The 15,334-nt window shown below is 41.8% G+C and overlaps 1 protein-coding gene across 11 annotated transcripts in view; it reads right to left on the bottom strand.

Moving 5' to 3' along the window:
* The window catches only part of Plekhg1 (pleckstrin homology and RhoGEF domain containing G1), a 213,637-nt gene that overhangs the window by 37,834 nt on the left and 160,469 nt on the right, over positions 1 to 15,334 (bottom strand). For all 11 annotated transcript variants that reach the window (XM_048419745.3, XM_048419742.3, XM_085688177.2 and 8 more), the window contains 2 exons: positions 14,900 to 15,000; positions 1,605 to 1,674 (listed from right to left, as the gene is read on the bottom strand). In XM_048419745.3, the coding sequence (XP_048275702.3) occupies positions 1,605 to 1,674; positions 14,900 to 15,000 (171 nt within the window). The remainder of the gene's footprint in view (positions 1 to 1,604; positions 1,675 to 14,899; positions 15,001 to 15,334) is intronic.

Genomic DNA, 15,334 nt, shown 5'->3' with positions numbered 1-15,334 from the left:
TAAGCACCAGCGATTCCCATAAAGGCAAAGTCAACTGCCAGCTTTACCTCTTTCGCTAATGATCTCTCAATTAAAGCAATTTTCCATCCCTCCCTGAGAAGAGCAGCTGGTGGCGGTTCAGAGAGACGTAACCCCGTCTAAATGTCAGGGTGCTGAGCGAGAAGTGGGCCGCACAGAGCCGGCACGCCCTCCCGACTCCTGCTCCCGTGTGAAAGAGTCGAGCTCCGAAGTTGGTCTTCTAATTAAACTTGGCAATATTACAATGAAAAATGAGATTTGGGAGTTGGCAGGGAGGCACATAAACAAACTTTTATGTGAGCAATTAAGCTAGAGTTAAGCGAACGCTGGAAGCACTTTAATCAGCTTGTGACTACAGTTGTTAGTAGGAGCCGAGTATTCTCTAAGACGCCAGTATTGTGCAGATGCCTATCTTCTTTGGAAGGCTCTTTTTGCTTTTACAGCATTTCCCCTGCTTCCATTTCTTTCATTTCCTACCCTATAAGAGAATCCATTACAAAGAGAGTGGCTACGGAAAAAATATTGTGTGTGTAAGCATGTGTGTACCAACATTTTACAAGGGAACACACACAAAGCTATGAAAGACAGGAGGGCTTATATACGGGCTCACTGAGTCCATTTAGTGGTTTCAGTCAAACCCGGAGAGCTGTTAACTTTGAATTCCCAGCCACGAAGATGGGTCTGTGGCCACCAGAGCTAACTGTGTGGAACAATCTAGAGCCAGCAAAGGCTCGGGTAACACCTTAGTCATCTTGGACTCTTCAGGGCTCTAAATGAGACGCTAATGGATGGTTGGTTCCAAAGGACTACTATGAACCTGCTTCAACCTCGCCCACTTCATCCTTCATACGGAAATCACATAAAGTAGTTCTGCAAGTTGATTTCTTCTGGAAGTTTTCCATAGAAAAGTTGTTGAGTCTCAAAGTGAAACTTGAATGAGACAGGATTCTATGTGTGCCAAACACAGCATGGCACATGGGCACTACTGCAGGATATCAGCCTTCCAAGCTCAGAGCATGAACTTGCTGGCACCTGTCTTCGTGTCAAGTCCATGTCCTGCAATTTTCTGAACCACTAGCGACACAGAAGACGAATAGGAAACCCAGGGTACTTTTAAGACTTAGGAAATCACTTTTGTTCTTCTTTACCCCTTAAAGGGTAACAGCATCAACCAGACTAGTACCACACATAACACAACATGTAGATTCTTGGGAATTTTTGGAGTGAATTTAGAGGTGTGGTATATGGATCTATATGGATTTTTTTAAAAAACATTCTCTAATCTGGATTCTCCCATATCAAACTTTAAGTCTTTCCAAGAAAAGAATTAATAACATTATCCAACTACTATACAAACTATAGGAATACTAGAGCTAACAGCCCCCTTCTCTATAACTGTACACACACACACACACACACACACACACACACACACACACACACACACACCTAGGAAAACAAAAAAGTTCATGATTGGCTAGCTAGCTTAATTCAACACTGAATAACCACTGACCCTAACTTTAAAACAAAAGCAAGCTGCACATGCTGTCTGCCTTGGTTGGCCCTGAAAAATGAATGGGGCTTACCTTGGACACAAAACATTCTGCTATGGCCACAGGATCATTTTCACAGTTTTCCAGATCTTGAAGAAGTTCACTAATAAAACAAAACAAAACACATAGCCAGGAAGTATTAGATAGTAGTCTTTAGGTTGAGGACATTTTATGGAATTTAAAGGTTTAAACCTTTTTAATGGCATTTACAAAGAGGTAATTGGGACACAGGTCTATTACCACTGTGTCCAAGGCTTAGTTAAGAGATGTCCAAGATCATGGGTGGAGCAGGAGTTTAGACACAGACTGGTTCCCCCACCAGAGATACTCCTGCATAAGAGTTATTTCCCAGACATTTGTTGTCAGTTGCCAAAGTTGCTCATACACATTCACTCATTGAAGAAGGACCTAGGTATCCATGTTGTGCAAGGTGCCAGTATGTATGTGCATACACTCATACATGCACACACACACACACACACACACACACACACACACACACACACACAAAGCAAAGTGGGATAAATTCCCAGTTTCAGTGAATTCTTGCTGCATTTGAAGACTAAGATGCTCAAACCACACTAACAAAATTGTCAATAAAGGGAGTGTTTCAGAGGACAGATACTCCATGAGAGGTGGCCTCTCTGCTGAAACATATACTCATAAACCTCTAGCAGCAGGACCACCACTCCGTGTGGCTAGCGATCTAACTAACCGTTTAAGCTCCCAATGTTGCATACAATTCTGAAAGATATTCTTGGGGTAAGTGGCACATTTCTGAGTTGCATTCCCTGCACAGTGTAAGATTTAATGTCAGGTGCTTATTTTCAAATGTTATGTGCTATACATTTAATAAAAAAACAAATAGTTCTAAGGGCAAAATCATTCCTTGTGTTGTGCTTCGAATTCTCAGTGGCCCTTGCTGAGATGTATCTATCGTTCCTGTTGAATCAGGTCTCTATCTCTAAGAACTCCGACGATGGGTTTACATTATTTTTTTTTCAGTTTTAGTGTTTCCTGCTTCATTTTCTTAAAGACCAACCCCTAATCTTCTTAACCCAATGTATTTTGCAATCTGAATAGATCAAACGTCCAAATCCACATCTTTAAGACAATGAGAATATCATGGAAATAATATTCCTAGTTTAACTTTAGCATGTACTATGATCTTTTCCTTTCTTGTAGAACCATAGCTTCCCTGGAGTTAAAACAATCTGTTTTAAGATTTTTAAGATTGTTGACTTGTTTTTATATCATTGGGTAAACAAAATTAGCAAAAATGTTTACCCCTGTGCAGATGGGGGAAAAAAAGCATAGCTAAAGAAAAAGGAGAACCATTACCTCTTCAGTACTATAACTGTGGCATTTGAAAAAAATTTAAAAAATTAACCTTAAACTGGGCAGTGGTGGCACATGTCTTTAGTCCCAGCACCAGGGAGGCAGAGGCAGGCAAATCTCTGTGAGTTTGAGGTCAGCCTGGTCTATTGTGATTTCCAAAGATAGTAAGAAATACTGTTTTGAAAAACAAAAACAAACAAAAATTAACCTTTTAAGTCACAAAAGCTTTCTCATTTCCATGTCTTTCGCTTGTTTTCAAAGTACACCCCACTAATTCACGTCAAACTGTGTGTGAGGAGGAGAAACCTCAATTCCCTGCAACCAAACATTTTCTCGGGTGGGATCCCTCCTGGTGGTGTACTGATGCGGGATGGCTTCCGTTCTGGAGCCTGCTTTCTACTATTCTGCCCAGCATGGGCCATTCCCCAGCTGTTGGCCAGCTTTGTGACCGTCTTGGTGATCCATCACCTTCGTTTGCTGCCTCTGTTGGGTGCTCTGTGCCCTTCCATTTCCGGAGAACACCGTTTCTGGAAGCTTCCTAAGTGATGGTGACAAGAGGTCACTCTTCAGTCTTCCTCCCCTCACCTGGGCTGACAATGTCATGCGACAGAAGATTCTTAGTTGGAGTAATTTCTTCTGAATGTTCCTGGAGCCTCATGAATTCAAATACTGATATTGAGAATTTAGTATCATTCACCTTTCTCTCTAATTGGTGACTTTTTTTCCTAAGATTTTAGAATTTCTTTCCTTCCTTCCTTCCTTCCTTCCTTCCTTCTTTCCTTCCTTCCTTCCTTCCTTCCTTCCTTCTCCTCCTCCTCCTCCTCTTCCTCCTCCTCCTCCTCTTCTTCTTCTTCACATAATTCTGAGACTCTGTGCTGATCAGCTTTGGGTCTGGTCTCTGATCACATATTTAGCCAGTTTGGATGTGATCTTGACCTTCATGTAGCATCTAATGTTCCCTTCTTCAGGACACCCATAAAAATGCTCAGTTTTCTATTCCATTTTCTCTTGAGAATACAGTGAGCTTTGCCAGAGGCTCTGTGACTTGGCTTGCCTCACAGAAACCAGGAGCAGACACAGGGATGCTGATGTTTGCCATGAAGTTAAACAGTAAGAAGAGCTTCAAAAATGCAAAATGGCTCCCAAACAAACAAAACCCCAAAGCATAAAGTCACTGAGTCACTTGCCAAAGTGTGTGGGTTTATTATTATTATTATAATATAAATTGATAGTTTAATCATTTCTGAGTTTTAGTTCCTAGCACAATAAACAAAACATAATAAAACCCAAATAAATATGCTTGTGGGTCTTAATCACCTGCAGGAATGCAAGGGATCCAGGGACCAAGGAGTTTAAAGCCAACTGCTTTGGAATCCTGTGTTTGGTGTGTCTGTCCCTCTGCTGTGGCTGTTAGAGGTCCTCTTTCCTCACACTTTTGGATCTTATGGTTTGATCTTCTAATTTTTCTCATCTTTCCCTTATCATGTTGCTGATTGTCTATTTCTAGGAGATCTTAACTTCATTTCCCATCTACTTGATAATTTTCTAATTTCTACCACCAGACTCTTACGTTTAGAGGATTTAGGGTTGGTTTCTGTCTGAACACGCTACCTGGATGTTTCTTCATGTATCTGTTCTTATTTTACAGGTGCAAAATATTCTATTATGTAGTATGGGGATATGGTGAAGATGATGGTGTGACAGAGATGATGGTGATGGTGATGGTGGTGATGATGATAATGGTGGTGATGATGATAATGGTGGTGATGATGGTGATTATGGTGATGATGATGGTGATGGTGGTGATGATGATGGTGATGGTGGTGATGATGATGGTGATTATGGTGATGATGATGGTGACGAAAGTGATGATGATGATGATGGTGATGATGGTGATGATGATGGTGACGAAAGTGATGATGATGATGGTGATGGTGGTGATGATGATGATGATAGCAGTGATGCTGATGATAGTGGTGATGATGATAATGGTGATGATGGAGATGATGGTGATGATGATGGTGATGGTGATGGTGGTGATGATGGTGACGAAAGTAATGATGATGATGATGATGATAATGGTGGTGATGATGATGGTGATGATGGAGATGATGGTGATGATGATGGTGATGGTGGTGATGATGATGGTGACGAAAGTGATGATGATGATGATGATGATAATGGTGGTGATGATGATGGTGAGAGCAGTGATAATGATGATAGTGATGATGATGATAACGGTGATGGTGGTGATGGTGATAATGGTGGTGATAATGGCAATGATCTTTTTGGTTGTTCTTTGTCTTCTGTCAAGCTCTTGTTCCTCTGCTTGGTGATTTTGGCTTCTGTCATCCATTTTTAGGATAACTCTTGCAAGTTATCCTAAAAACACCTGGGAATCTTTATTTGTTTTATGTTAACTTGATACAAGCTAAGGCCATCTAAGGGAAGGGAACCTTAATTGAGAAAATCACTCCGTAAGAATGGGCTGTAGGCAAGCTTGTTGGATATTTTCTTAATTACTGATTGGTAGGGGAAGGCCCAGTCCATTGTGGGTGGTGCCACCACTGGGCTGATAGTCCTGAGTGTTACAAGAAAGCAGGCTGAGCAAGTCACGATAAACAAGCCAGTAAGCAACACCCTCCATGGCCTCTGCATCAGTTCCTGCCTCCAGGTTTCTAACTGGTTTGAATTTCTGCCTTGGCTTTCCTCAGAAAACAGTGAGTCAGGATATTTCAGTTAACAAGCAAGCAAACATGTAAACAAGACCACCTTCTTAAGTGGTTTTTATCACAGCAGTAGTGACTCGAAGACACTTCCAAGTGAGAAACCATAATGCTGATTATAATCTCTGTGCACAGAGGGAGCAAGCACATAGTGACCTTCACTTTCAAGTAGCAACACTCAAACACTGTAAGTAATGGGACCTATTTACACTTTGAAATAGTCTTAAAATGGATGGTATACATACATACATACACACACACATATAAATCTACTAGAAATTAAAACTGAATACTAATCAACTGATACATAAGACAATTATATTAATATAAATATTCATTTGTGACAATTTTTATAAAAGGGTGAGGAACACATTTTATACTTTTGTGCATTTCTCATATCTAACTCAAGCTGGATTCTCTTATCCGCTTCTGAATCCAACCTGCTGCAATTTATTATTTGGGGTGAGATCTACTGAAAGCAAAGCAGTCACATAGACATGTTATTGGGAGACGAGGAGTATTTTAATGGTTTCTTCAGACATGGGTGACTTACTCTGATAGTCCACTGAAACTCAGTAAGTGATGGATTTTGATGAGTCCGCTGGCATCAGAAACCACACCAAATGGGCCACCCTATCACTTTCAAATCCATTGCAATGTCCTAATTTCAAACATCCCCCCCACAATATGGTTATTAAGAACATCTCCTTTGTAAGGTTATTTTTATTTTGGCAAGTATCACTAAGATATTTTTATTGTTATTATTTATAGCAAGGCGGATGTAATTAAGAGAGACAGTTGAAACCTGACCACTGTGACCTGAACACTGGGAGAAGGGGAGAAAAGGGAGGTGACAAAGAGAGTGGAAGACACGGCCTTTGGCATTGGGGTTCTCATTTACTGAAGGGAAGATGGGTCTGTTTAGGGGGTTCGTGTCTGGGCTTATCAATATCAATCTTCTCTCTGGGGAGATAAACATTTTCAGAGGATTCTGGAATAGAACACTGTATTTCTGAGTTTGCTTGAAATATTCCTTGGCTATGTGTAATTTCCCACACTCTAAATTCTACACTCCTAGCATTCTCTCCAGGCATTAATTTTATCTCAAAGTGGACTTGCTGGGCAGAGGAAGTGTCTTGGGGTTCACCCCGCCTCACCTATAAATGAACGCCCAGCCTTCACTGCTTGAGAAGCACAGAGCTGGGAATACAGAGTCCGACAGTCTCAACCCAGTTTTAGAGTGAGGAAATCACAGCTCATAAAGAGAAAGCTGCTTATCTTAGATTACACAGATCATAATTAATGCAAAGCTGTGCACAGAAGGAAGGTTCCTGAACCTTGTCTTTGCAGTCCAACAGAAGTATGGCTACTGAAGGGGGCATTTCCTCAGCAAACTTAAGGAGGCTAAGTATGAGATTGTGGACCCTGGAGTTTCCAAAGACCCACCTTGGAGATTCTCTTGGTGTCTTCCGGCAACCTTTCTTTTAGAGCCTTTTTATTGAATAACATAAATATGATGTAAATAAGAATGATAGGGGTTCCTTCTCCCATGTTTTTTCTTTGGGGTTACTATCCAAACAAAAACAATCAAAAATGACTGAGACTTCCCTGCCAGACATGACAGGTAAAGACGACAAAGGCCCTGGTTATGATTCATGTACCTATGTTCTGATCATAGGTGACCAATGTTAATAAAACAGACAATACCACGTGGTACCATATAAGGTTGAGTCAATAAAAAGAGCACTATGTTTGAAATCAATAAAACAGGGAAACTGAGGCGGGGGAGTTGGTGGAGGGTTGGGTGATCATAAAGTTTATTCTCTGAGGGGGTGATTGATATTTGAAGGCATGAAGAGATTTGAAAGAAATCATTTGAGAAATGAGGCCTCGAATTCAAGACAGAATGAGTGCGGTAGGTTCTTGTGTGTGAGATGTAGGAAGGAAGCCATTGCAGCAGAGGTTGGTGAGCAATGGAGAGTGTGGGGATTCAGAAAGACTGTGGGGTACAGTGGGGGTCTCAGTGTAGTAACCAAGCACCAGCAACAGGACTGGCCGTTCAGAATTGCAGTCTAATGGGCCAATGACCATAGAAACGGCCATAGTGTAGCAGTGGGCGATGAGACTTGCATGTCTCAGAGGACAGTCAGAGATTGCTCTCAGAGTTAAAAGTCGATTGCAGCCATCTTGCTTTCAGGATCTCAGTCTGTCCTCCTTTCTCTGAGTAATCATTCTAAATCTGTCCTCTCGTTTGAATGGGATCACGAACAAGAAAATGATATCATTTCCTTCCCAAGCTCAGGCCTCTGAACTCACCCTGGTGGACAAATAGCAACAGCTTTGTTCTCTTTCAAGATCTTAATATATGTGGTGCTTTCTCTGCCCACTGCGGTGAGCCCCATGGCAGGAACTGTCGCATGACTACAAGGTCAGAATGCTTTATGTTGAATGAGGATTGGGAACAGGCTTCTCCTCTTTTGGCTGGCACAGACTCCAGGCAACACTTCCTTTTCCTCCCACCTAACTAAGCCATTTTAATGAGCAGCTTCCAAAGAGACTCAAGTGCATAGGAATGGAAAATGTCACATTAGGCTCACTGATACATTAGACTTGCTGTTTATTTGGTTTTTGTTTTTGCTTTCTTGTTTTGTTTTGTTTTTGAGATAGGGTTTCTCTTTGTAGCCCTGGCTGTCCTGGAACTCACTACAAAAACCATTTGCTTTGAACTCCAGTCGCCAGAAAGAAGACTGTCCACAAAAAGATTCCTACTATGTATAAAGCGGGGAGTCACAGCGGTAGGTTGAAAATGTACTAAAAAGAAAATGTCCCACCTCTCTCTGCCTTGTTATATGTTCCAATGAATCACTGTATTACATTAAAAAAGTATAGTCCAAAGATAATTTGTTTTGACTTAAGACAGATTTAGCTTATTTTATGACAATTTTACTAGACCCTGGAACAACGTTAATCACATGGTCCTCAGTTCCTTCAAAGCATCCTGTTCACTCCTCGAGTAGATGACTGACTGCCCCGCTGGACAACGCTGCCATCCGGGCCTCAGTCGTCAGGCCTAGTCCAGCATTCTGCACACAGCAAAGGCGTCACATAGGCAGAGTGAGTGGAGACAAATATCCAAAGCAAAATGGAAATTTTTACTTTGAGCTTTGATAATTTTAATCTGCCAAGCAACAATTTAGACATAAAAATTTAATTTGGAGGAACTGTCTGCATTTCCTCACGCTTCATCCTTAAAGAGAGATTCAAGTTTCAGTTGAGACAGTGTCTCTAGTCCAAGAGCACTGGCATTTCCCCCCTTGGTTGGCAATACAAGTTTTAAAAGCTTTGGGATTTTCGGGCTCAAGTGGTTTCTTTTAACTAACCCAGTTTCTGATCATTTGGGGATTTATTCCAGACACCAAACCAGAGACTTGAATTTCAGGGCTGGTGGGGTACAGTAGAGGGTGGGAACAGGCAGTGAGGTGGGAGCAGGGTTTATACAGTAAGAGATGTGACCACTAGGAAGTAGACCAAAATGAAGCCTCAGTTGCATTTTGTGACAAGAGATTTAAAAATTTATATCTCATGATACATCAAAACAGAAAGGAAGACAATGAAAGAAAAAAATCATGTTATTATTTACAAAAAGGAATAAAAAATTTATCAGTATACAGAAGTAGAAGGAAAACATTCTGAGCAGGTGGAGTTCATTGTAGTAATGATGTATGTATATGATTTAAATCAGAATGTCTATCAATGCAGGTCACTCAATATGCTTAGGAGTAAAATAATATGCTAAGTTTAATTAAACTCCACATTCAGTAACGTTCAATATTCACAATATTTCTAATAAACTCTAGCAAAAATGGAGATGTTTTTCTCTATGTTTTGTTACACTTAATTCATAAGTAGGGAGATGCTTCTGATGACGTCAAAATGAAGGTAAGGATGGTGACATTGTGGGAGAAAGGCGATTCCAAGCAGTGGGATAGAAAAGAGGTCACCAGGGAAGAGCAACTGAGAAAGGAAACAAAATAATTCTCCTTATTTTCAGAATGACTACATAGAATTCTAGAAGCATCTACAAGTCATTGTTAGACATCATGGGGAAACTTGGAAAGTTCCTTGGATATGGTGAACAAACATAAGAATCAAAAACATTTCTTGTTGAGAATTCATAGAAAATTTTAGTGAACATAATGTCAGCACGCTAAGGTCTCTAGGAGTTAAATTTTAAAGCTACATGCTTCCATGTGGGAGAAAAGTTGTTAAATATTGTTATGTAACATTTTAGAAGGTAGATGGGACCAGGCGTATGTCTGCAATTCCAGGATGTGGGAGGTAGAGGCAGAAGAATCAGGAGTTCAAGATTATCCTTGGCCATATTGCAAATTCTAGGCCTGCCTGGATTACATGAAATCTTGTCTCAAAAATGAACCAATAAGCAAATAAATAATTGGTCAAAGAGACATGCTGTGTGGCTGGGTGGTAGAACACATATATGTGTAAGATGTGCGAGGCCCTGGGTTCCGTCCCTAGAAACATGACCTATCACTGCAATACAACAAAACAGGAAAACAAACAAAGCCAGCTTGGAAATGGAGCACCGTATTGGATAGTAAGTTACCATGAAACATGGATTCAGGGAAAGCTGGTTTATCTTAACTGACCCTGCATCTTTCCCATTCCTTCTTCGGTGCTGACATAGACTCTTGACATCTAAGACATTTGTTTCTCCAGTTTTTAATACATGAGAGGATGATACCAGAATGGGTGGATTTATGCCTTATAACAATCTTAGTCTCTGCTTGACAGTCTCAATCAATTCCAGATTTCTCTCCCATTGCCACGCCAGAGAACTGGTGTGCCAGCACATAAGTGTGTTCTATCACTTTGCACAGGGCAGACTGACATTGGAGAAGGGCATAGAAGAGGTTTTCAGTGAGATTTGTAATGCCTTTAAAATGTGAGGAATTTAAAAAGTAAATATGGTGCAAGAAAGCTTTAGAGATACAATACAGAATGATATAGAATATATAGACTATTATATCATTCTATATTTTCTGTGTGTTGGAAATACAGGTCAAGGGTTTCCTAACCCACACGTTTGGGATCAGAAGTACTTTTGGGGTTTGGAATATCTGCATAGACATAGTGCTTTCCTTATCTTAGAGACGGGACCCAAGTGTAGACCCGAATTCTGTTATTTTCATATGCAGATGGTACATCCAGCTTGGAGGTAATTTCGTAGTTTTCAGTGGGTCTGTGTTATGGCTGTGATACATTACATGAGGTCAGATGTGGAATTTTCAACTTGGACCAGTGCTCCAAAAGTTCCCATTTTTTTGGATTTTGAGATTTAGATTTGCTTCATCTGTGTGTCTTAGAAAATGAAACCCAATCAGCTAAAGTTGTCAGGCTAATATACCCTCCCCCTTTAACTTTGGAGACTTAAGTCTTACCTAGTTGGATACAATATTATAACACCATGCTGAAAAATCTGGAATTACTAACAGCAGAACTTTAGAGTCTATTATCTAAAGCTCCGTCATGATTCGCCAGACAACTGCATCTTAGAAATCAATTGGAATATCATTAAAGATGCATGAGCGGTGACATAAAAGTCACATTGGTGTTCTCATTTTAACCAGAAGTAGCAACCACAGGGCCATTTAAATTACAAATTTAGATTCTAGATATAAGAAAACAGAAATCCAAACAAATGGGGACAAAGCAAAGGCAACAATGCTATTGTATGCAGCTGAGCATGGGTGTGAACTGCTGTAAACCCAACACTCTAGAGGCTAACATATGACCATACGAAGACTGAGTTGAGGACAGCCTGGCCTACATAATGAGACCCTGTCTCAAACAAATAAATAAGCAAGCAAACAAACAACTAACCAACTCCCAGAACCCAGATAATTCAACAGCAAAGTTAAATAAGAGATAACTTTTCAAAACAGAGGAAGACATCAGAATTTAACAAAAGCAAAATCCAAAGTGGCCCAGTCTTAGGCTCTGCCTGGGAGCAGAGGACTTGGCCGTCCCAGAGGCTGCTTCCTCGTGTATGAAATGTGTGTGTCTTATTGCATTCTCTCCACCTCGCAGAACGGCTAAGAGGATTAAGATACTGCCTGAACCGTGAATGCCAAGTGTGATCTTCACAGCCACTGGCGTGAACGCGATAGGCTGCCATGACGTGACCACACCACGCCCTGTATGTACATCTTCAGCAGGGTAGTTCTTCTGTCTGACCCAGGCGTATTTCAGACAGGAATGGCTTTCAGCGTCAGCGGACATCCAAGAAATGAATGGAGGATGGGTTCAGGAGTAGAGAGGTCTTCCGAGATATTTAGCTTTTGCATAATGGGCCTCGCGCTGAGTCCCGTCTCGCTAACTCACCTTGTTCTTCCTTTAGACTAGAAGACAGACACATTTAAATTTCAAGGAGTGAAAATCCCTCCTGAGGTTAGTCATGGCTTCCTGACCTTCATACAGGGCTTGAAGCCCAGGGTCCTGCTATGCAGGAGGGCACTTGCTGATGACATATACGGCTCTAGAGGCTGTCTGGCCTCTGGCAAAAGGAAACATTCCTCAAGTACTGGTCACCATCAATTTATTGCCAAACCACAAAAGAGCTAGGGCAGGGACCTCTCAGTATCCAGCGTCTTTCTGGTTCACAATATCATTAGCGGGCTCTGGAAAGTGATACTATCCCAGGACTCATGGTATTGCTAAATAGTGGCCTGCTTTAAAACCATCACATCACTAGTGAGTGTGTGGCTTCTTCAGTTTTTGATGTGTTTCTTGTTGTCTCATTGCCGGGCTGATTTACCGAGATAGTGTTTCTCTGCTGCGGCTCCACATTATAAATACCTGAAGGCCTTTTTTGAAAATTCTGAGGCTGTGGCCCCATCCCAGATTGATGAGTCAATTTCTGAAAGTAGAGCCCCAATATTGCTTTAAAAATAATGTTTTTAATTTATTTTTTTTGAGAATTTCATACAGATTTTTCCCTCCCCCAACTCTTCCCTGATTTCCCGTCACCTCCCCACCCACCCAACTTCACTTCTTTCTCTTTTGTAACAACAAGAAGAAGAAGTCCTGAGGGGTCCAGTTTGTGTTGGTTGACTACTCCTGAGCACTGGGCACACCCAGGAATGTGGTTGATATACCCAGTGCCACTCCATTGAAGAAAACCGATTTCCCCTCTCCCAGCAACTGTCAGTTTCCAACAGCTTCTTGGTGAGGGGCGGGACATCATGCCCACTTCCCTTCCATGCTGGGATTTTGTCTGGCTCGATCTTGTGCACGTCCAGTGCATGCCTTTACGGTCTGTGAGTTCATATGCACCTCAGCCCCGCTGGGTCTGGAAAACGCTATTTCTTTGTAGTCACCCCACCCACTCTAGCTCTCACAGTCTCTCTGTCTCTCTTTTAGAAATTTCTGAGCCTTTAAAGGAGGGGCATGATTCCATTTAGGCCAGACATTACTTGTTCTTTTATTTTGAGACACGGTGTCGCGGATTCCTGGCTGACCTTGAACTTACTATGTGGCTGAGGATGACCTTCCATTTCTGATCCTCCTGCCTTTACAAGGTGAACCCAGCACCCCATCGTTTTATTTGCTACTGAGACTGAAACCTAAGGCTTCAGGCATGCTCAGTAAGCCATCTACCAGCTGTACCCCATCTACCAACTGTACCCTCATGGCTCTTAAGGAGAGCCTCCTAGATGCTTCAGTTGGTGGCCCAGGAGAAGAAGCGTTGACTCAGAAGATACAAAATGATTCTCAGTGTCTACAAGAGCAAGCAAGTGGAACCCTGATGTAGCCTTGGGGCTTCCTATGAGCTAGCTTGTCAGAACTGGAAAAATTTGTTGCCTCCTGTAAGCCAGGTTGGTGCCAAATATCAGGGCTCTAAAAAGACAAGTGGAATGTGGACCCTGACTCTGGGGAACCCATCTTTATTGGCCTGAATCAGCAAAGAGGGATAGGGCTTAGCTTGTAGTATGTTGGAGCCACAGAACAAGAGTGATGTAAAGTTTTATGATGGCAGATCACTGTGTCAAATGCACACCTCCAATGGGAATGCTTTGGTGCTTGCTCTCATGATGACACTGAGCTGTCATCATGATGACATCATGACACAGTGTCATGATGACACTGGACCTTTGGGTATGTCAGCTCCCACAGCCACAGGAGATGGCATCTCCTGGCAGGTGAATCCATTTGTTCATAAAAGTGTGAACGTCTCCCATGGGCCAGACAGCAGTTTGAGATCCATTGGCATTAACCAAACACATTCTTGCCCTTGGAATGTTTTGTGAGAAGCCCATCATAATACATGTTAGAGATTGTGGAATGCCAATGAGAAAAAGTAGAAGAGATGAAGGGTGTGTGTGTGTGTGTGTGTGTGTGTGTGTGTGTGTGTGTGTGTGTGTGTGTGTGTGTCCCGGTAAGCCTCATTGAGAATCCCTTAAGTGAAGGGGTTAATGATTTAATTCAGCTTGAAGACTCATCCATGATGTGTGCATAAGTGAGCCAAGATGCGATTCATAAATGATAAACAATGGTGCCTGTGTTTGTAGCCTGCTTTCCATGTCTCCCAAGCTGTGCTACAAACTTCCAACAGCTCATAAACCTGTTTCTACTCCCTGCAGCTTCCAGCCTTAGGAACCATGTAACTCTCTAGCCTAGTGCCCCCTACCTAGAAGCTATTTAATACAGATGTGAATTAAGTTATTTGAACTGGGAGCTGCAAGATGGCTTAACAGGTAAAGGTGCTTGCTGTCAAAGTCTGGGGACAGGAGTTCCTTCTCTGGAACCTACATGGGGCAAGAAAACAATTCCTGCAAGTTTTTCTCTTACTGTGACACACACACAGACACACAAACACACCCAACAAATAGATGCAAGAATATTGTAATAATTTGAAATGCTTAATTATTGGTGAAATGGAATTATTGTCATAACTTAAAGAGTTTACTGTCTGTCTCTTAGGCCCAGATCACTCTAGGCAGAAGAAAGCATGTTGAAAACCCAGCATCAGGGTCGATTCTGGAGACCAAACCATTGTGATGTTCGGATGCCCCACTTGTGTTCTGTTGTGGACAAAAGATCTCAGCGCTCTTCCAGGGAACTAAGTCTTTTCTCTGAGCCAGGAGGACAGAGAGAGACAACATTTGTGAAGCTGAACCAAGGATTATGGGCAAAGATGTCTTAGGTGTGTCCGACATGAGAACAACCTTTAGGGTATTGACTTACCTATTGAAGTGGTAGATATCCTGAATGTTTCCAAAAAGAGCAGCCCTATCTTCGGTCCCCAGGGGAAGTTTTGTTTGGTCCCGGATGCACGCAAGGTAATCCTGTGAAGCCAATGAGAAGGATGCCTTAGGACTCCTGATCTTTTCTAAGACATTTTTAATATGCAAGATGAATCACTGGCATCTGTTTCGAATAATTATGATACTAATGCACTCATTACCTCCACCACAGAGTACAGACAGATGTTCTCTCATTAGTGAGCATAATACTTGCCTATTAAAGAGCATGCAGTTGTAGCAAGGAGAGAGAGTATGGCCTACATTAACGCATCCCCCACCTTCCCACTCTTTCAGAGCTTCCTTCTATGGATGCTGGTCACAGTTAGGGATAATGTCAAAGTTTGGGCAGGCTATTTCCTATGCCCTTGAATGGTTT

The sequence above is a fragment of the Myodes glareolus genome, chromosome 1 (genome assembly GCF_982192425.1).
Source record: "Myodes glareolus chromosome 1, mMyoGla1.1, whole genome shotgun sequence".
NCBI classification, from domain to species: Eukaryota; Metazoa; Chordata; class Mammalia; order Rodentia; family Cricetidae; genus Myodes; species Myodes glareolus.
This window is presented reverse-complemented; position numbering and strand designations above follow the sequence as displayed.